The sequence below is a fragment of the Geospiza fortis genome, unplaced genomic scaffold (genome assembly GCF_000277835.1).
Source record: "Geospiza fortis unplaced genomic scaffold, GeoFor_1.0 scaffold23, whole genome shotgun sequence".
Taxonomy (NCBI): domain Eukaryota; kingdom Metazoa; phylum Chordata; class Aves; order Passeriformes; family Thraupidae; genus Geospiza; species Geospiza fortis.
The window spans coordinates 96,705-117,239 of NW_005054303.1; the positions used below are offsets into that span (position 1 = coordinate 96,705).

At 41.7% G+C, this 20,535-nt stretch overlaps 1 protein-coding gene across 4 annotated transcripts in view; it reads right to left on the reverse strand.

The window, feature by feature from the left end:
* Nucleotides 1–9,523: 9,523 nt before the first annotated feature.
* Nucleotides 9,524–20,535, reverse strand: part of TTC7B (tetratricopeptide repeat domain 7B) — a 103,826-nt gene continuing 92,814 nt past the window's right edge. For all 4 annotated transcript variants that reach the window (XM_031066178.1, XM_014311864.2, XM_005417835.2 and 1 more), the window contains one exon: nucleotides 9,524–10,521. In XM_031066178.1, coding sequence (XP_030922038.1) covers nucleotides 10,300–10,521 — 222 coding nt within the window. In that variant the 3' untranslated portion in view covers nucleotides 9,524–10,299. The remainder of the gene's footprint in view (nucleotides 10,522–20,535) is intronic.

The following is a 20,535-nucleotide window of genomic DNA, read 5'->3' on the forward strand; positions in this document are numbered from 1 at the left end:
TCCTTCCTTCCTTCCTTCCTTCCTTCCTTCCTTCCTTCCTTCCTTCCTCCCCCTCCCCCACCTGTGGATGCTCCTGTGTACTCTTGCTGGTCCCTTGGCTGATCTCAGCCAGTCAACTAGTCCAAGCCCATATCCCAGGTGGATGCTAATTTATTCAGGAGGGCTTGCTCCTTTGGCAGATGTTCTGCATTTCACTGCTTTGGATACTCAGCTGTCAGCAGAGAGTGGAACATGCTGTTGAGGGCCTCCTGCAATGACAGACCTTGCAGGAAGCTGTTTGAAATGCTGGCCAGGGATGGTAATGCATCTCAGCACATGCTGTGCCAGTGAGAAGCTCCCTTGCAGGCCTATGGAATCTCACTCTGTTTATTAGGCAGGCTGGTTGCTCTGATCTCCACTCAGAGACACTTTTCCCGACCAAGCTAGATGGAGAGTTCACAGTGTGCCAGGTGTGGCATACTTGCACCCTACAGGGCTAATGAAATTTAAGCTTTTTTTCTAGAAGGTGGCTTCATTCACTTCTTGCATGTTCCTTGTTCAGTGATTCCAGGTAATCCTCTCTCCACAGCCAGCGAGCACATGGGGAAATTATCATGGATATTGTGCATTAGCTCCCTCAGGTAGTCATCCATGGATATTCAAATGTAGTTAAAGGGGCTTGTTGGTGTCTTCCATCTTATCCTATAAAGCTTCTAGTCAGAGCCATGAAAACTGTAAATATGGAGCACAAAAAGGCCCAAGTGCTCTGCTAATAGCAGTGGAACAGGACTTTGTGTGTGTGCAAGGAACAGTTGATATAGCTGAAGTACCACATTTGTAATTTTTAAAAATTTCCTCAGGCTTGCTGCCTTGTGTTTCACCATGTGGTGGAGGCCTGTGATATTGGAGTAAACAGTGCTAAGCCACCTGGAACATGTATGTTGTCAGTATATAAATCTGAACAGTGGTGGCATCTCATGGGTGAAGACTTTCTCGGTCCTGCTACTCTCAGGAGCTCTGGCCATAGTGCCATGCCATGTCACAACTGGAATCATTGTGGTGGATCATTCTTTCAAGCTGCTCCAGACTTGAGCACATCTGAAACTATCAGAAGACAGTTACTGGAGCCATCATAACATGGCCTTCACACGGTTGTTCAACACAGCCAGTGTTGCTGGGGCTTTCAGCTAAGACCTGGGCAATAGCTGAGCTGTTTATTCTTGCCTGAGATTCTATTCATTTATTGGTATTTAATTCCTCAGGTCTAGCTGGTGGATGGGCTTTGCTGTGTCCCACTGATTTCTGTAGGATGCTGTTTATTGTGCTTCTAAAGATTCAGCTTCAGATATCAAGCTTGTATTTCCAAGGCAGCAGTCAGCCAGCAGCCAAGCCCTGCCAACCAAGAAGGACACAGATGCGTCTTGCAGAACATTATTCAAGGATAAGTGTATGTACAGAGTGACACCCAGAGCAGTCTTTCACAACAGCAGGGTCAGCTCACATTAAGCAGTGCCTTGCTGCAGGTACCCCCTGTGGGACAGCTTTGCCCTGCATCCCTCTGCAGCTCTGGTGGTGGAGAAGGTGCCCAATCTCCAGCATTTGCAGCAGCAAAAGCGCTGCAAGAGCTCTGTGGCTAAGGGATGGCCTCAGCACAGCTCTGGCTGCAAAAGCTGCGTGTCTCTGACACAGTGATCCCTGCAGAGCAGTGACAGGCACAAGTTGTCACCGGCTGTGGCTACCAGTGGGTTGCAGCCCTTCAGCAGCTTGTCTGCCTCTGGCTGGGAGCAGTGAGCTGCTCGTGGTGAGTGAGGTGGCTCAGCCTGGCAGGTGCCTCCCTTTGGGGGCACAGCCAAGCATTTGCTGCTATTTCCACGCTGAGGTGATAGATGAGGGTTACTATTGTTCACATCCAAACATCAACTTATGGAACCTCTCAAGTCTGTCAGCCTGTGGATTTGTTTCTTGCACGCAGTGAAATTCAGTGCCACTTCCACACCCTGCCCAAGGTTTAGGATTTAGTTAACAAATTTTCATCTCTCCTCAATGGTAATTTGCAGGCATCAGTGGCACCCAGCTGAATCCACCAGGAAAACCCTAAATGTAGGTTACTATTCATGAGAGCAACCTGCACTTCCAGGGGGTTATCAGGCTTGAAGTACTAAAAATCACTGAGCACCTCCTGGTCAGTAGGGAAGTTTGGGTGTCCAATAAACCAAGCACCACATAGAGCTGGCGATGCTCACATTGGGTCTCTTAGACACTTGGTTCCTGTCCTGAAAACTTCAGCACTATTTTGCTGCAGTCCCCTCAGGCTTGGTGTGCAAATGTGCCCAGGTCATGCCAGCTAAGCTACAACAGCCCAAAAATTACAGCCTCCACCCAGTTGATAAGATAGTTCAGAAGGTCTTGTTATGTCTTATCTGGGCTGGGAGTGTTTTAACTTACAGCTCCCTCAGCACAAAGATCGGCACTCAATCAGCAGGGTAAGGAGGGGAGCTGGGGAGAAAACATCCCCCTGTTGAAGCTATCCTGCAAAGAGGAAGGTGGATTTCCAAGAGCTACATGGCAGATGGAGTAAGGCCCTTGCCAGAGCCTAAGGAGTGAGGCTGGGCAAGCCCAGGGTTTCTGACTTGCAGAATCCATAGACTTTTTTCTTTTTCTAAGTCAGTCACAAAGATAAAGCTCAAACACTCACAGTCACTGGTACCACACCAAAATTTCTGCAAACTGCTTAAAATCAGGAATTTTACCAAATGAGGAAAACTGGAAATTTTGGGTTCCCCCGCCTCCAGTATAACTCTGATGCTGGCTCAAGCAAAGCTTATTGCAAAACCAGGCTGAACCTGAATACTGCAGCTCTGGCCACAGTGCCATACCATGTAATTTTTCCTGCCTCTCTTCTTGCAAGCTATTTATACCAGCCCTGCTTCATGTAGGCTGCAGCTGTCGCTGTGCCTGAGCGTCTCAAGGCGAGTGAGCTGCTCTGAGAGGATGCTTTCCTCCAGGAATCAGGGCACAGGAGCTGCTGGAGTGTTTTGTTCAGCCTGTCCCAGGGAAATCGAGGGCAGAGAGCAGGATGGAGGCAGCTTCTGTCAGGGATCCACAGATCCTGCACAGAAAGGAGGCTGAAGCATCAGAACATGGGAAGAGCATCAATATCAACATACTGGGAAGGAAAATGTAGCTAAGGCTGAATTGCCAATGACACAGAATATCATTCCCAGTGAAAATCCTGTTTAGAAATGTCTGTGAAGGTAGGATGCTGACAGAGCTGTCTCACAGGCACAGCCAGACTGATGGGACAGTCCCTCCTCTGTGCCAGAGCCCTGTGTTAACACTGGCCTAATTTGGGCCTGTGGCAAGAGAATGATTCAAAAACTGCAACCCACTATACACAGCACTGAATATTTGGTGGTGATAATGGCCAAGAATTACAACTTAAGTCCATTTTGGGGCCAGGAAAGGAAATAGTTGTGCAATAGCATCACTTCCCATTCAAATCCTCTACAGAGAGGGAATCAAGGTCTGATAAGAATCCTAGTCAATAAACACAGGGTGATGCTGATAGGCTCTGAGGTATGTTGGCCATGAGAGTTGTTTTGAGTCTTCTCAGTTGTGACCTCTATGATCTGTGCCTCCTCTCCTCTGGCCTCTTTGGCAAGGCTGGGAGCTATGAGTCTAGGCTACTGTTAGACACCAATTTACAAATTCTCATAGTTCATTTGTAAGCTACACTGAGCAAAGTCCACATTATTTCTGAACAAGAAATATCCACATAAGCATGTAGTATACTATTATCATACAGATTATTAGCATCACAGTTGTAATGAATGCATTTTAACTTTCCTGAGCATCTCTAATATCACCCAGTCTCTATTTTTCAAACTGTAATGTAACAAGAGACATCATTAGCATAATACATCAGGCTACACTCACAGCAAAGGCATCTCTGCTGGGAACAGAAACCTCCCATGCTCTTTCCTCTTGTGTTTCTTAGGGCAAGTGTATTGCTCTGTGGCCAGGCTGGGAAAACTACTTTCCATGTGGGTGAGACCCAGCTGGGAACTGCCACTCTACTTCAGCCTTTGTTTTGATGAAAACATTGAGGGAAACAATAGTGCAGGTTCTCAACAGGCATAATCCAACCCATCTAGCTGCTATCTATTTCTGAAATGGGCTCACATTGCCTCCCCACTTCCCCTGCCTCCTCTGCAGTGAGAAAACCCAAAAAGTAAAGGCCATGAGCACAGTGAGCTGGCCTGGCTTGCTCTGTAGCCTCACACTAACCAGACATAACAGGAGCAGAGCAAACACAGGGACAAGGTCTCCTGTTCAACAGCAGCTGCTTGGTTTGGGTCAGGCATGAGATGGAGTTGCACCATAACCTGGCATCCAAAACACATTTTGATTAACCCTTGCTCTTGCTGAGGCTCAGCTTTGTAGTACACAGCCCTCCACATGAAGCCCCTAACCTAAAACAAGCAAAGAAGAACATGCCAGGGTTCTCTGATGAGCACAAGAGGGAAGCTGCACAAAGGTTTGTCTGCATCTGCTCCTGGGCCCTCCTGGGGGGTTTCCATAAGCCAGAGGAGCTTGTGCCCACTACTTTTAGTTTTTGGCTGTGTGTGGCTGACTCAGCACACACCATGAAACAATTGCCTCCAAACCAGTGTAATGTGATTTACTGTTCCACGTGGTGCGGCAGCCCATGCACCCCTGTGAGGGGAGGCAGGGTGGTGGCCAGGAGCACCTGTCCTAGAAATGGGGCTTCCTGCAGGCTGGCCACCAGCATGGGCAACCCCTGCAGAACTGGGGCAATGGGATCACCAAGTGCAACTTACTCCTGAAGGACACCTCTGGGAAGAAGTGATTTTAGCCTAAGAGCGTGCAGGTCCTGTGTAGGTCCTGCGTCAATGAAGCCACTTGCTGGGCCCTTTGGGCACAGGACCTGCCCTGAAGGTTGCAGAGTTCTCATTCCTGCTCACACAAGTTAGCTGTCCTAAAAGATTGCAGTATTAAAAAGAAGAAAGGCAAAAAAAAATTTTTGAAGGGACCCTAAAAAAAAAAAAATCAGTCAGAAGACTGCTGTTTTACTTCAAATAAAGAGCTATTTTTGCAAGACAGTCAAAAGGAAAGCAACTTGGCATGTTTTATGGCCTCTGTTGCCCCCTCCAGTCCTACATTAGTAGTTGGTGCTGTTTGGAAAACAATAATCTTAGGAAAGCCTGCACGAATAATAACTGTCTCAGGCTCGTCATTTGATATACATCTGACACAAACTGGAAGTGAAAATTGGGGTCAGAATTTCCTTTTCTGGAACAACCCAAAGCCTGTTTGTAGAGGAGACAGCTTTACAGGAGCTAAAGTGAACTTGCAGAGGAACTCCCTCCCAAAACTCTGCCATAGGTGTAAGATGCACCTGAGGCACGGCTCTCTGTAACTGTGAGCATACCCATTCATGTGTGTAGAAAAAGCATCCACTTAAAAATTGGTAATCAAGTCCATTTTTCTCTTTGGGAGCCAACCCAGGGACTCACAGGCTGATCAGATGTTTATTCCTCAGCTGTACCCACCAGAGGGACTTCCAGCTTTAGTCTCCTCACAGAGGAGGGAGCTCAGCATAGAAACAAACAGGAAAACTAACCCTGCATGCTTTTGAAGCCATGTCACTGTGGTAATAACCAAGAAATTTCCTTATTTGTCTGTTGATTAATTTTTTCAAGCCAGATAGGGTGCCTTCAGTAATTGCATACTGAGGACTGTCACATCCTTGGAAAGGCAATTCTAGAGCCAGAGAGGGAGCCAAGAGCCAGTCATGCTACTCCCAGTGAGGACAGGGGGAACAGGTTAGAGAGATTTATACCTGGATGAAACAGGCAAGGGTCATCTCTCCTACAGAGATCCCTGCCTCATGTGAGGACACAAAGGAAAAGAATTCAGCACAGCAATGACACATTTCATCAACCCCTTAATGTCTAAAATAGGTTTTTACACTCAGTCCCTCCAAGGAAGTTTTCTAAGTGAAGGCATATTTAGAAAGGCCAAAGTGCTCTCCCTCCTGCCTGCAGAGCTGTGTGCTCCTGCACTGCTTTAGGGACACCTGGCCGTGCTGCACTCCGGGAATGCAGAGTGCCAGGGCAGTGGCACTTGGTGCTCGTCTGTCCCATGACTGGGATGGAGCAGGAGCCAGCCAGAGCAGTTACATCTTTTCAAAGGACTTAGAAATGAATAGGTGCAGTTTTTTCTCTTCGAAATAGTAACTTGAGGGACAATACACCTGGGCTAAAAAGGTGCTTTAAATTGAGAACTGGAAAGGCCGGGTGACCAAGGTGTGGTGACAAACCAGTATAACAGTACCGTGCAATGGGGAAGAGCAAAATCTGACCAACACTCACCCCACACACATTCCTCTTTCCAAAAAAGCATTCTGATTTTCCTTAGGTTTAACTTCATTGTCCCATTTCTTTGAGCCTGCTTTGCAAGCCAATTTCACACAACCAGCAATGACAGCCACACAGGACAAAAGCTGAACATTCTTTGTCTTTCCTGTTGTCCATGTGTAGAATCCTTACCAGCTAGTCTTTGTGATAATGTGGATGCATGTGGAGTGTAACACAGTCCAGCCCAGACCATCAGTGAGATCAGAAAAGGTAGTTTGGAAGTGATGAGGTCAAATAGATGAAATGAAGTGTACTTGCTCAAAGCATATTTTAGCATATAAGCTTTTTAACTTGATGCTAGAGGAGAGAAACTATGATTGTGAGAAAAATATTGTTACAACTCACAACTGAACAAAGAATTAGCAAGTAAATCTGGAACTCCAATATATCCAAGTTTCTGCTATCATTCCACAGTAGAAGAGTCTACTCAAGAAAAAACAGATTTTCAAAGAAATTAAAGCAATTTTAAAAATAGCTTTGATGTTTAAAATGCATATAATTAATGACAAACGTTTTCCAAGATAGAGTTGGATTAGTTCTGCTTGGATTGTTTCTCTTGTTCCTGTGATTCTCTATCAATCATGAAAGCAAAAGTAGAAATGAAATAAATTGTGGAGTAAAAATGGTTATCTGCACCAAAATTAGAGATGAACTTTTACCAATTACTTGAATGATGAATTTTCTTATTGCAGGCACTGCAGAGTCAGGCCTTTTATCAAGTGCAACAGAGATTGCTGCTACACTTTAGCATATGCTTAGTAAAACAAATGTTAATCATTTTGAGTAGCTCAAGCACACTGCAGAATAAGGGGAGTCTCCTCTGCAACCTACTATTCCTGTCTTTAAGAAGACAGGAATTTCAGAGAAGTGTATGTAATCCCTGAAAGGCTGGAGATCTGAGGCTTCCGCAACTTGCGCCTACATTGATACAAGTGCTCCACAATGCACTTTAATAACCATTTTATTTTACTTGGCTCCCACCCAAAGGTTAGAAAACCTTGAGACAAGGGAGCAAGGGGTTGGCATGGTTTTCAGCCCCTGACTTACCTCACTGATCATTTGAACAGCTCTTATTCCTACCATAGGCTGGGGGAGCAAGAGCACACACAGACTGTGCATCCACATGGAGATTTTGCCAGCCACAAAGTCCAGGAGCAGCCCTCATGAGGATGACACCAACCCACAGGCACCAAGGGAACACTTCCCCAGGACTGGCTGGGCACATGGGCATTGTTTTCTTCACTCCAGTGACTGAAAAGCTATGGTGGTCTGAGAGCAGATTGCAAAAGGCAGATCTCTCTGTATAGTAGCTAAAACAGATATAAAAATATCTTGGACTTCTTACTTGATTTTAAAAAAAAGAATGCAGCTGTAAAACCTAGGAACTTGTTGTTTTAACTTGAAAATTATGTTTAAACAAGCAATGCTGTTTAATTCATATGCTGTAAGGATTTCCACTTCTGCCTGAAAATTCCTAAATGTACAGCCTTACAGAGATAATCCATTTTTAAAAATAGGTAGCTGAGGCTATTCCCAAGAGGTAGAAGCTTGTGGATTTACAGTGAAACTGATTCCAGTGCAAGAAAAAGGAAACAGATATTCAGGTTCACCTGATATGCACAACACCAGTGACAACTTCTCCACTAATAAAAGACACGACACAATTAGATTGCTAACCTTTCCACATTGGGAGCTTATCAAAAGAGGCCAGGACTTGAAATGGAATGAGAAGAATCTAAACTGAATTCTGTTACAGAATTCTCCTATTCTCTACTTTTGTCTGAAGCTCTGTTGAAAAAGACCACCTGCCTCAGATCTAGGTGCAAATTGCCTCGATAGAAAAGCTTTGATATTATAGTAAAAGGTGAGTCAATACTGTGAAGGAGCACTCCTGTGAAAGGTATCACAAGTTAACTAATGGAATTGGGACAGGAAAAGCACTCAGGAGGAACTGAATTAAGCAAATAAAGGTTTTTGGACTATTTTTTGCTATCATATAATGGGTGCCAAAAGACAGCAGGGCCAGAACACAAATTACGAACTGGGACTAGAAAACAGAACAGTTGGCAAATAGAAAAGAGAAAAAGAAAGCCAAGGACAGTAGGAAGAAAAAATGCCAAACGGACTTTAAATGGGAAAACAAAACTGATGTTTTTCGCAGTGAGCAAGATGACACAATTTCTACTGCCTTTAAAATAGATTTGAAAACACTACCTATTACAGGGTTTTGGTCCATTTTACAGAGAACATATGGTCAAAATACCAAGCAGATACAATTTCAAAGTAGCCTCAGCCTAAGAGGCATTTGAAATGCTAGGGGGAAAACTGAAGAGCTCCCCAGGTTTAAGTCTTCTGCCATTTGAAGATGCTCACTGGGAACCCACACTGCCACAGCAAGGATCCTCCATGTGTTTGAAGTGCATAAGCTCTGGTGAGGGACAAAGAACAACATTTGCTGTTATTTTCCTGAATCATCTGCTATCCTGTGCTAAGCACTTTAAAACCACTTATGACAAATCAGCCAAGTATCAGGGAGCACCCAGTCTAATGGGGAACCTGGAATTCTTCCCAGGCTCCAAATGTGTCCGACGCTGTAAATGAGTGGACACTGCTACCCCAGCTCACGCACCCTGAAGAGTCAATGCAGCAATGACTCTTCTCACACCTCCCAGAGAATCTCTGGCAAGTATCTGTCTACTAAACCAGCCAACTTTTCTTTCAAGGGACACAAAGAGCAGATGTTGAGAAAGAACTATGAGGACGGTAAAGAACCTCAAAGAATATTTTATAAATATTTAACACGCTTTTCCCAAGCACTACCAAGGTGTATGTAAATGTCCATGTATTATGTAGAGGCAGTGTAATCTGGCTTCATCAAGAGCTGGAGTGGAAGGAATAAAAAAGGACTTGTGAAGATTTAAGGAAAACTGAAATCTAAGATAACAGTACCATTGGCAAAGAGTATAGCAGCTTCTTTTCTCTAGATTGGCCTCAGAATATTTAATTTTGGTGTTGTTCATCTTCAAGGCCAGCCAGCCACCTCATAAAAATGCAATCATAAGCCATCTATTTCCCCCAGATTCTTAACCAAGACACAGGAAAGGTTCCATTTAAAAATCATTTTATTATTAACATAATCTTCCCATTAAGCCAAGTCTGGGTTCATGTATAAGGAATGTCGGTAAATATTCCATTTGAGGCTTCTTTTTACATATTTCCATTGATAAATAAACTCTGAATTCACATAAAAAAGTTAAACTTAAATAACTAATATATTTTTTTTAACAGGCATACATTGGTAAAATATAAATATTCTTGTACTCAGCCTTTGCTCTAGATAACAGTTAGCCACACATCACAGTTATTAACAACTAAAAACAAGAACTCAACTGATTTTCTGGCCTGGACTAAAATAGAGATGGAAAGAGAAAATTCACATTTTGACTTTGGGCCAAAAGAGGTTGAGAGGCAGGAAGAGAACAGTTTTATTAACAGCCTTGTTAAAAATAGTCTGCTTTGCCACTGAATCTTAACTTATTCTACAATTGGTAGTTGATTCCATTATAATTTTATGTAACACTCAAGTTTCACTAACAAAATATGGCACATCATCCATGAACAATATAACGATGTTTTAAAACTACCAGGGCAAAACTGCAGGCAATAAGAGTGATTTGGCTCTGGCTCACCACTCTGTCCTCTCAGCCTGACATCAACATATGGTGGCACCTCCCTGCTTTGGCCACTTTCCCACAAAAGAGTGGAGTTTGTTACCTGTAGCTCTGAAGGTTCTCCAACTAACCAGTTACCAGGCAGTCTCACACAGTGGGTTTGCTCACCCAGAAGTCAAGACCAAAAATCTGTTGATGGAGATGCCCTCTCACAGGACTCTGGGGATGATGGTGAAAGGGACCACGGGGCTGCTGGCCTCGAGCTCCAGCGCCGTCAGGAAGCATTCGGTGGCGGCATCGTCATTGCCTTGGGCCTGCAGCACCTCTCCCAGGCTGTTCCAGACCTCGTGGGCTGTGGAGTTCACCTGGACAGCATCTCTGAGAATCTTCTCTGCCAAGCTATAGCGCCCAAGCTGGTGAAGGATCAGAGCCTGCAAGAAAACAAAGGGAAAATGGCTGAGAATGGCTGGTAGGGCTTTCCTGAAGCTCAAACAAGGTCACTGCAGTGAAATAAGGGTAGGCAGCTCTTGGGCTCAAAGTGTTACACTATGTAATTTTTATTTATTTTTTAAATTTAAGAAATTACCTGATGCAGGACTGGAGCAAGCTACTCCACACCAACAAAGTCAAGTGGCTTTGGACAAGAAACAAAGACTAAATAACAAAAACTCCACCTATTTGCCAAGAAGCAGGAAGTACCTGGGCTTTTGAGCAAGCTCCTGTTATCTGAAGTCCTAAGATGTGTGCCCTGAAGTTTTCACACCCTTCCTGTGCATCTCAGCACCCAGCTCATGCCCTATAACATCTGAGACCATACACAGCACCAGCAGCAGTCGGGGATAGCTGTAACAAGACTGAGTTCAGCTCAATGGGCAACAACCATGGTGTTCGATTTAATCTGTGGAGCAGGAACAGGGACTGATATTGCCCCAGTAATGCACAAAACACCAGCAGGCACAGAACCTCCTCATGAGCCCACTTGTTACAGATCCTCTATCTTCCTCTGTGAGATGTGATCCAATTCAACACTACACAATCCAGGGCATGTCCAAACCCACTAGGATATGGGCTGAATGAGGCCATGGAAATCTCCATCCCTCACATTCAGCTATGTTACTGTGCCAGAAAAGTCATGGAATGACCCAGTAAGAGAGCTTTATTTTGGGATTATAATAATCCTAACAATATTATGCATTTTTACATTGTGATTCTGTATTGCAAAACACATATGGAGTACAAATCTTTGTTTTGCAGAGGGGTGTCCCAATTACATGCTTACAGAGGCCTTGTGCCTTCTGCCCTCCCAGCCCCCACTCCTTGGACCACAATTTCTTTTATCTCTCTGTACATCTGTCCCTCAAATCCTTATTAACCTAAGCACCGCTGATTAGAAAGTACTGACATTCTATGCAGCCCCTGAATTATCCACCATACATTTCTGGAATTGTGCCCACCTGGCTGAATTTCAGCTGGGGAAGACTGTTAACTCCATCCTACAGAACAACTGAGCACACCCTGCTCTATAGAAGAACATAAAGAGTGCTGTACAGTATTGGCAAGTGAATAAATAAATGCAATGCAGGCTCATTTCTATCAGCCTGCAGATGTTCTCACATAAAGGTGCTAGAGGGCTTTTCTGGGTTTGGACGACTTCTGAGCTGACAATTGAGTCAGCATTTTCAGAGAAAGTGAACAGTACTTCCAATACAAAACCCGGATAACTCTCAGGGTCAGAGCTTTTTTACCCTGCAGTGAAGTGATTGGCAGTGACTGGTAGGTATCAGATGTGAAACTACAAAAAAATGAAGCAAGAAGATGGAATACACAAAGCCGGTGTTGCTGCAATGCACCTAACCTCAATAAAATTTAATTGTTCTTATTTTTCAAGATGAGAAAATTTTCACAAGCCTTGCTTTTTTTGGTGTGCAGATACCTATATTTAATAGTAATTAAACATGTGAATTACTTGAATACTGCTAATATCTTTTTTTCTTAAATATGCCAGGCCATTTTCCCTGCCTGCTAAGGATAGAAGCTGTTCTTTTCCAGACCACAGAAAAACCAAATTTTGCAGATATAAGCCTGTTCATAAGAAGAGACACATAGTACATCACAACTGCCCTATTGTGTATGGCAAAAAGGATAGCTGAGATTTTCCAGGTGATAGAACTAGAGCAAATACTGGCAGTTTGCCTGCTTTTATACTTTCCTAAGAATACAAGCATTAGTGTTGAAATTAGCATTTATAGCAATAGTGAAGGAACCATTCTTGCATGGGCAATGAGGCTGCATGCTGTTCCCTCATGTTTTGGGGACACAGCTTTCTCCGGGGAGTGCCTCCTGAAAGTCAGCCTTTCACTGGTGCCTCAGCCTGGGATGAGATGAAGACTCCTGCCTCAGGTGGTAGCCCTGGGACAACAAGCTTTGCTTCCAAAGAACCAACAGAAAATTACACTTGTTTCATGCAGAGCATTGAAAGGATAGTGACATTTGATCACTGTAGCTGTGGGCTGAACTCAAATAAGTGATCTAGAGAAAGAACACAAAACACCCTCTGATTCATGAACTCTCTCAGAATGATGGTCAGATGTCACACACTGTGTCAGTTTGTAAATCCCTTTCCCAGATGACTTCATTACAATTCTGAGGCACAGAACATTTCAAATTGTTTGCAGTCCTTGCCTGACTGTGCTCTATTAAGCATTACACACCACAGGCAGAAGGAGCAGGCATGTCTATCACACAGCAATATCCTTTGGTGACCTCACACCAACACTCATCCAAGAAAACTAACTTCAGTTTACCAGCTGTCAGCATACAATTGCTTTCTGCATTAACTCTTCAGGAAAAAACCTGATCCACTAAAACCAACAACAACAACAAAACCCACCAAATTAACCTACCCTCCCCAAACCAAAATTCCTCTAAGATTTTCCAGAAATTATCAAATTTATATTATTATTTAAATTATCCCTGTCCTTCACTGTGTATATTCCTCTGCTTTCTGACTGGAAACAAAATCTCAAAGCTACCAGTTCAGGCCTTCATCTATTTAGCAGCAGATGTACAGACAACATATATTTGCAGAATAATGTTAAGAAGTCTTTTGCTTTATGGCTGGAGATGGGCCTGAAAAACACATCAGCTCTGCAGAAACACAGAGGGGTACCTAAGTGACATACAGTTCACACCTTTAGGCTTGGCATGTTATCTTAAAACCTAAGCAGAATGCCTTTTCTGTATATCCCCTCTAAAAATCTTTAAAAATATAAAATATGAGAGGGATTCTGGAACCTGAATCAGTTAGAAAAAGTGCTATATAATAATTTGTGCAAATAAGAAGATCCAGTCAACAAAATATAATAAAACCAGTAAGTTCCTAAGGCAACCTATTTGTTGTTTGTACACTTTAGAATGCTGCAGTACTTGACAGAGGTGTTAAAGACAACTGTTGGCATCTGCAGGAGAAAGCAGGATCTTTCCTGCTACTGCATCTCTTTCACATGAAAGAACAATAAATGTATGACATTTGTTTCTAACACAGTTATAAAAGCCTCTAACGTGTGCAAACCTCTTCATTTTGCAGCTCAGTACAAATGCTGCTTATTACTTTACTCCATGTTTGGTTTGCTGAGAATTTGGGGGTTCCTTTGAGGTTGATTTTTTTCCTGTCAAATCACTGGTCTCCCCTAAGTGTGTTAAGGCTTTCACTTTCTCTCTGGTTAGGATGTCTGTATGTTGCAAACTCTCCAGGCAAACCTAATTTTTGTTTTAGCCAGTTCTGCATTGTAGGGGTGGATTTTGTAACTCAAAAAACTCCAAGAGAGAACTCTAATGAGAAATGGCACAGGCAGAAAGTGAAGAGAATATCTGAAGAAACAAAGAGACTTTTTTATGCCATTTCACAACCAATGAAACCAGTGCAGTCCGCTGATATTTATACCAGTCACTTTGAATAATCAACAGTACTCAAAGATCTGTGGAGTTCAGATGCTCTCTGCTCAAGGAAAGGTCAACAGCCCTTTACAGTGCCCAGCCAGAGCTGGGGGTAAAAGGGATTTTGCAATTCTGAGAGCCTCCAGGGGCTCTCCAAAGGGGCTTTCTAAAACAGCAACACTGTGTAACACTGTGTGCTGCCCCGACAGGGAGGTACTGCTGTCACCACAGACAGGTTCTATGCAAACTTCACATCCTAACAGAACAAAACCCTCTAGAAGTTGATCAAAATGGAGAGGAAAGGCCTTCCAACTTTTGCCACAGGTTATTTTCAAGATATTGACAATTCTTTCCTCATCCAGTCTGGAGTCACAAAGTCTCCCTCTTGTTGGGCAATGATTTTACATGTGTTTTCTCCCTCAGCTATTGCATTTACACTTCATTTTACATTGCCCCACATACAAAACTGCTATTATTTGCTTATTTCACCCAAACATCTCTTCAAGGACTGTTTTTTACAATGCTCAGTCAAACAGGGCCCATTTGTTCATTAGACAAATGTAAGCATCTTTTAAAAGGAAAACATTCCGATTAATTTGGATTTTCAAATGGAGCATTACAGTCTTGAAATAAAATTTCCAGTTAGAAAATGCACTATTTTTTATTAATAAAATATCATGACTCAGAACCCGAACAACATCATATAATAAACAATTCTATGAAGTCATAGTTGCTTAAATAAGCATGTAGGGTAGTCTTCACTACAAAGGTATCTTTTTTCTGCAGAAGGGCTTTCTTTCTTTCCAAATTAACCTGTCATAATGATTAACCAGACAGTCAATGAAAAACCCATATCTAGACAAATAAACATAGGACTAAAATTCTGTAAATAACTAATTTTTCATTTCGAAAAACAGCTATTAAAAGAATTATTAACACCAGCCATTTACAGCAGTCTACTAAGGTCACTTTTTTATTTGCTGCTAGGCAAATGAGAAGCTAACGTTAAATTTTTTTCCATGGAACTGACATTGAAAAAATTACAGTCACAGTTATTGCCCATCATATGTCTCATCAACCCAGAGCTTTATCATGAAGTGTTAAACTATATTTGCATTATCTGGAAAAAAAAGGGTAGAAAGGCAACACTACAAATATCATGGTGGTTTCTCCAGCATAACCAAAAAATTTGTCTCAAGAGAGAAGGAGATTTCCTTAAGGTTTAACTGTCTGACTACTTCTCCACTGTGCCTGAAAAGAAACAGTTCTCAGCCTCAACAGAAGCACCACTTGAGATTTTTACCTTTATTCACTTGATATCAAGAGGAATCTTTTAATTTTCTCTGAGAAAAATATAGACTAGAAGTGGGACATGTTCTCAAGTGCAAAGAAATCTATTTAAAAGTGAGAAAAAGGGGAATTGTGATCATGAGTCTGTTTGCACTCTTGCCTTTTTCAGGGAGGCAGAGAAGAAACCTGGGAAATGGGAGAAATGGACAGAACAAGAAATGTGGCTCATTTAACACACAAAAAAGTGCCAGAGATTCTCACCATGATTAAGAAATGCAGTCTGTTGACCTACAGAAGGCTCAAATATGAAGATTTGAGTAGTACCAGATAAGATATTCATATTAATTTATTCCCGGCAGGTCTGTTACATGATTTGTTTACTAAAAAGCTTTCTATACTTTGTATGATACAAATCTTATTTAGCTAAAAAATACCCCTCAAAGCTAAAAGTTTGCCTTGTAAAAACAACAGCTATAAGAAAACATTATAAACATATGACAATAAAAATAATTCTTGATTTTGCTTTTAATGATAAGAGCAGGGAGACACAAGAACAGTGGCCTGCTTTGCTGATGAGCTGCTGAAGCCCAATAAGCTAACAGCTGACAATGTATAAGCAGACAGAGCTATTCAGATGTGGAAAACAATGATTCTTAAAAGGTACAAAAGATTTAAAGAATTCACTGCATCCAACTTCTCAATCATTTTCCCACTTCACTATCTTACTGTTTAAAGTGGGTCCCAGCCTGAGAGACAATCAACTTTAAGCTGTGATATCAGAAGGACACACTAGAAACATCCCCTTCCTATCTAAAAACTTAAAAATCAGGGATTATGACCATAAATAGTTACAAAACTCGATGTGCAATGTATGCATTGCAAATCCATATGCAGTGTAATTTTAGCATCAAAAAACTGCCCCTTGTTACATGCTGCTTTTTCAGCCTATTTTGCAAGTGTTAAGGTGGCTGCTATTTTTAAACAAATCTATCAAACTTGAAGGTTTACCAGAGACTTGACAGTGTTATGCTATAATAATGAAACAGAAGTGTTACTGAGGCAAAATGAGAACTTGCCATGATATATGGAAAAATAAGTAAAATTCTACAGCTGATGCTTTCCAACCTCTGTGATAAAAATACGCATTTTAAATGTAGTCTATAATCAATATTTTATACTTACACAGAGTGAAACAGAACATTATTTATATACTGTGCTCTCCTATTTTCATTTTAGCTGATGACTTTGTGCTGAAACATGTCCATCTAGTCAAAGTATGACTTTGCATAAGAAATCATTTATAAACTCTTTTCAAAGGCACATGCATGTTGAGTCATTGTGCATGATTATTTTCTGCAATTACGAAAAGATTGTGACACAGTACATCAGTTAGAAATAAACCATTCCATCAGAAAAATGATGAATAAACATAGCTCTGTATCTGCAGACACAGGTTGCATTTTAATGCAGAGATTTTGAAGGGTGGTGACCACATTATAAGGTTTAAAACCAACTGGACTGGCAATTATACACTTTACAAGTAAAGGTGATAATAAATACTTTTTTTTAAAATTGGAAAAGAAACTGCAACATGTATATTATATACATAACACATTATATATATAACTTGTTTTCCAAAATGCAGAATAAAATCTACTTATCTTATTTTCTCTAACAAGGCAATTCTTTTGAAAAATAAAAAGCATATTTCTTCAAATATGGTCTGATAAAACTTCCTAGCAGCTCAGTATGGATTTTCATTTTTAAATGAGAACAACCAGCTAATAATACCACATTTGATCACTCGCTAAACCAAACAAAGCAGCTAATGAACAAACCTGTGCCTTGAGCCAACCCTTTTGCTCAGAGCCTATCCCAGATCATCACCTGTGCCTCATGTCCCTCTGTCCCACCCCTCCCTCCATGCCCAGCCCACCCTCTGTGTGCTCCGTGGCCCTCCTGGAGCCCCAGCTTGTTCTTTCTCTGCCCTTCCCCCAGTGCTAACATACCCTCTAAGGTATCCAATTGCTTCCCCTGCTGCAAAACACTTGTTGCTAGGAGAAAACCTACTGCTTGGCAACAGATTTTTAAAACAACAACTTTGGCTTTGTTACTCACTGAACTTCACATCACCAGCATGAAATAACGAACCCGTGTGGTTGGGAGTGCATCTCTGCACTTGTAACTCCCTTGGAAATGACTGACCCCTTCCCACAAGGATGTGATTGCCTTTTAGTTCCCTACTGCTCACAGCCCAGAATGCAGAAACGTTCAGAATTGAAGGTTGTTTTTAAAAACTGCTGATTGCAGTCTTCCACTGAGAGGGAAGCCCTTGGGGGACTTCTTTTCCTATTAAGACAACATATTCCTGCAATAATCTGCTGTAATTTTGATTTCCCCCTTATATGAACGTCCTATCAGCTTTTAAAAATTAGCATGACTACCAGGCTACACTGCAAGAACTAATTTGACGATACCAAGCACACTGGAAACAATAAAACACCTTATGATAAAATGAAGCAGGTAGGGACTCCAGAGCTTATTTAACTTTTTATCTCCATCTGAAAATTACATGGAGGGCCTTATTCTATATGCTGTGGCTACCAACATAGTAACCCCACAATGGTTCTCCCTTCAGAAGTCAGATGGCCACAGCTGTGGCAAGTACTCATCACCACTGGCATCAGGGAATGATTAACCACAGCCTTAGCCCTCAGATTATGGCCAGTCCTAAACTTGGAGTACCTGTCATCTGATGCAAAAGTTTTACATTTCGTCCCAGGTGTGACACCATGAGGTGACAGTGAAGTGTGTGTAGGTCTCTGGATCACCTCCCTCCAATTGGCACCACTTGCATCTTCCCTTCCCCCACTCCCAGCACTGAAGTCACATCACTGTCTTCTCACCTTTTCCACAAACCAGAAATGAGGATTTCCCAGATGTACCAAATACATCTGCACCTGTGGTGAAAAGGGGTGCAGGAGATCACAGCTTCACACCGTGCTGTTTATGAAATGGGCCCAGAGCCATTTCTGTATTTTGGTATGTTCTTGTCTTTTGTGATTCATACCCCACCTCTTCCCCCATGTAGACAGCTCATAGATATCAACACACCCCAGTGAGTTCCCTACAGAAATCCTGCCACGTTATCAGTCTCATCTGTAGCTGTATTTCAACACTGCCTGGGTTCAAAGCAAGGCCAAGTTTACCACTTGTGCTCCATACAGAGACTCCAAAGCACTGTTTGTTATTGATGCCATTATTTTTCCAGTATTGAGTCAAAGGGTCAGAAGTATAGCAAACTGTACTTCTGTTATTCAAAACCTAGGAGTAACATAAAAAACCCCAAATCCTCCAAAAATTATACAAGTGCTAAACAGGATAAACAGACCAAGTTTTTTGAAGTGAGGAGCCTCAAAGTCACCCCACTGAGTCAATATTCAATTATTTGAGCAAAAGCTGGATTTTTCACAAGAACTGAGGATACCAGGAATTCAGGGTCCTTACTCCACTGCTAAAACTACGATTCAGTTTAGAATACCTGAAGGTTCCTGGTTTTGAAAGCTTGTGCTCCATGCAAAACTATTATAATGTCAAGAAATTTTATGTTTTTATGTCCATCAGTCAATTAGAGATAGAATTAAAGAATAAATAATTAGAAATAGCAAGCAGTGACTTTTTAAGAAGCTGTTTTTCATTAATGACAGTTCTATACAACCACATTGAACACACTGCATTTTATGTGGCTTCTGGAAATAGTAATTAGAAAAATTGATCAAGTGTTTTAATGAAGAAATCAATCTGAAGTCAGGGGACTAGTTTGTGTATCAAAGGAAAACCAGAGTTGCAGATCAAGTACTAGGCTCTGTGAGTAAAATTTATAATTAATAGAACTGTCAGAGTCCAAATTGAGCTTTGGAGATCTTTCACTAGATTGCCACTGTACTGAAAGCCAGCACTTGTAGTCCATCAGTACTACAGAAACTAGCACTTACTTGTCTGAACTTTTGAGACTATGGAAAAGGAATCAGAAGAGAATAATATTCTTCTGAAGTACCTTTTTGCATTTATGCATGTGCATTTCTCTCAAATATTCTCAAAAATGCTGTATACTGTGGTATTAGATAAAAGATGACCAATCTTTTCATTACTAAAATAAAACAGAAATTCTCAGATTAAAGCACATCATTCATTTTTTTATTCCTTTTCCCCTTAGCCAAAGAGAATTCTGCATATAAAAATATGTGCATACATATGTTATAACTATGACTAATGTCACTGTTTCAAAAGTGTTATGATACCACAGCAGCACTTACTACACTGGCACTGCAGTAACCTCTAAGAAAAGAGGTTATTTTTAATGCAGTATTAATAAATATATATGTTTATAGCATCCCCAGGAAACAGACCACTTCCTCCCCCACAAAGCAGATGTGAAGTGCCATCTGCTGCTCGGGCTCAGCACACTCTGCAAGGGCATCCTCATGGCAGTGTGCACAACCCTCCCCTCTCTCCCTGGTTTCTGAGAGGCAAGGCAGAAACTGTAGGTAGCTGCTAACCTGCCAGTCTGCCAGGACAGCTGCCAGCAGATTCTCCTTTAAGGGACAGCTATTTTCAGTGTGAAAGAAGGGCCCACACCCTCCCATCTGTGCACCATCAGGTACAGGTCAGAAGAGCCAGAGCCTAACCTTTGGATAAGAAATGGCTTCTAGCACTTCCAGAAAAATCAAACAAACACTTCCCTATATATTGACTTACCCTGCACAAATTTGAAGAAGTTGAACATACTGAAAAATCTACAGAAAAAAGCTTCTGACAACTAAAGAGAGAAGCCAAACAGAAGTATTTTGGGGAAAAATTATTAAAGAGCTAAGAATAACATCAACGTACCTCAACAAATCAGCTTTTGCTAGTACTGACCTGGAAGCAAACACATTACTATAACTGAAGCATCACCTAAGTTTTATAGTTAAATTCCATATAAGCCTATCACATTTTCTCTCAACTCTTTTTTTTTTGTGGATTAATTGTTAATTTTTTATTTAAAACTTGCAAAAGTAAGGTATTTTCCATTTAATCAATATCAGATCAGAAGAGTCCTCTTAGGTCACGCAATTCTATCCCCTGTTGTTATGGACAAACTTACACCAAGATTTCTTGCTCCACAGTAGCCTGTAAGTGCTAGGAATCCTCTTCACATCATCTTCTGAAATCTTTCC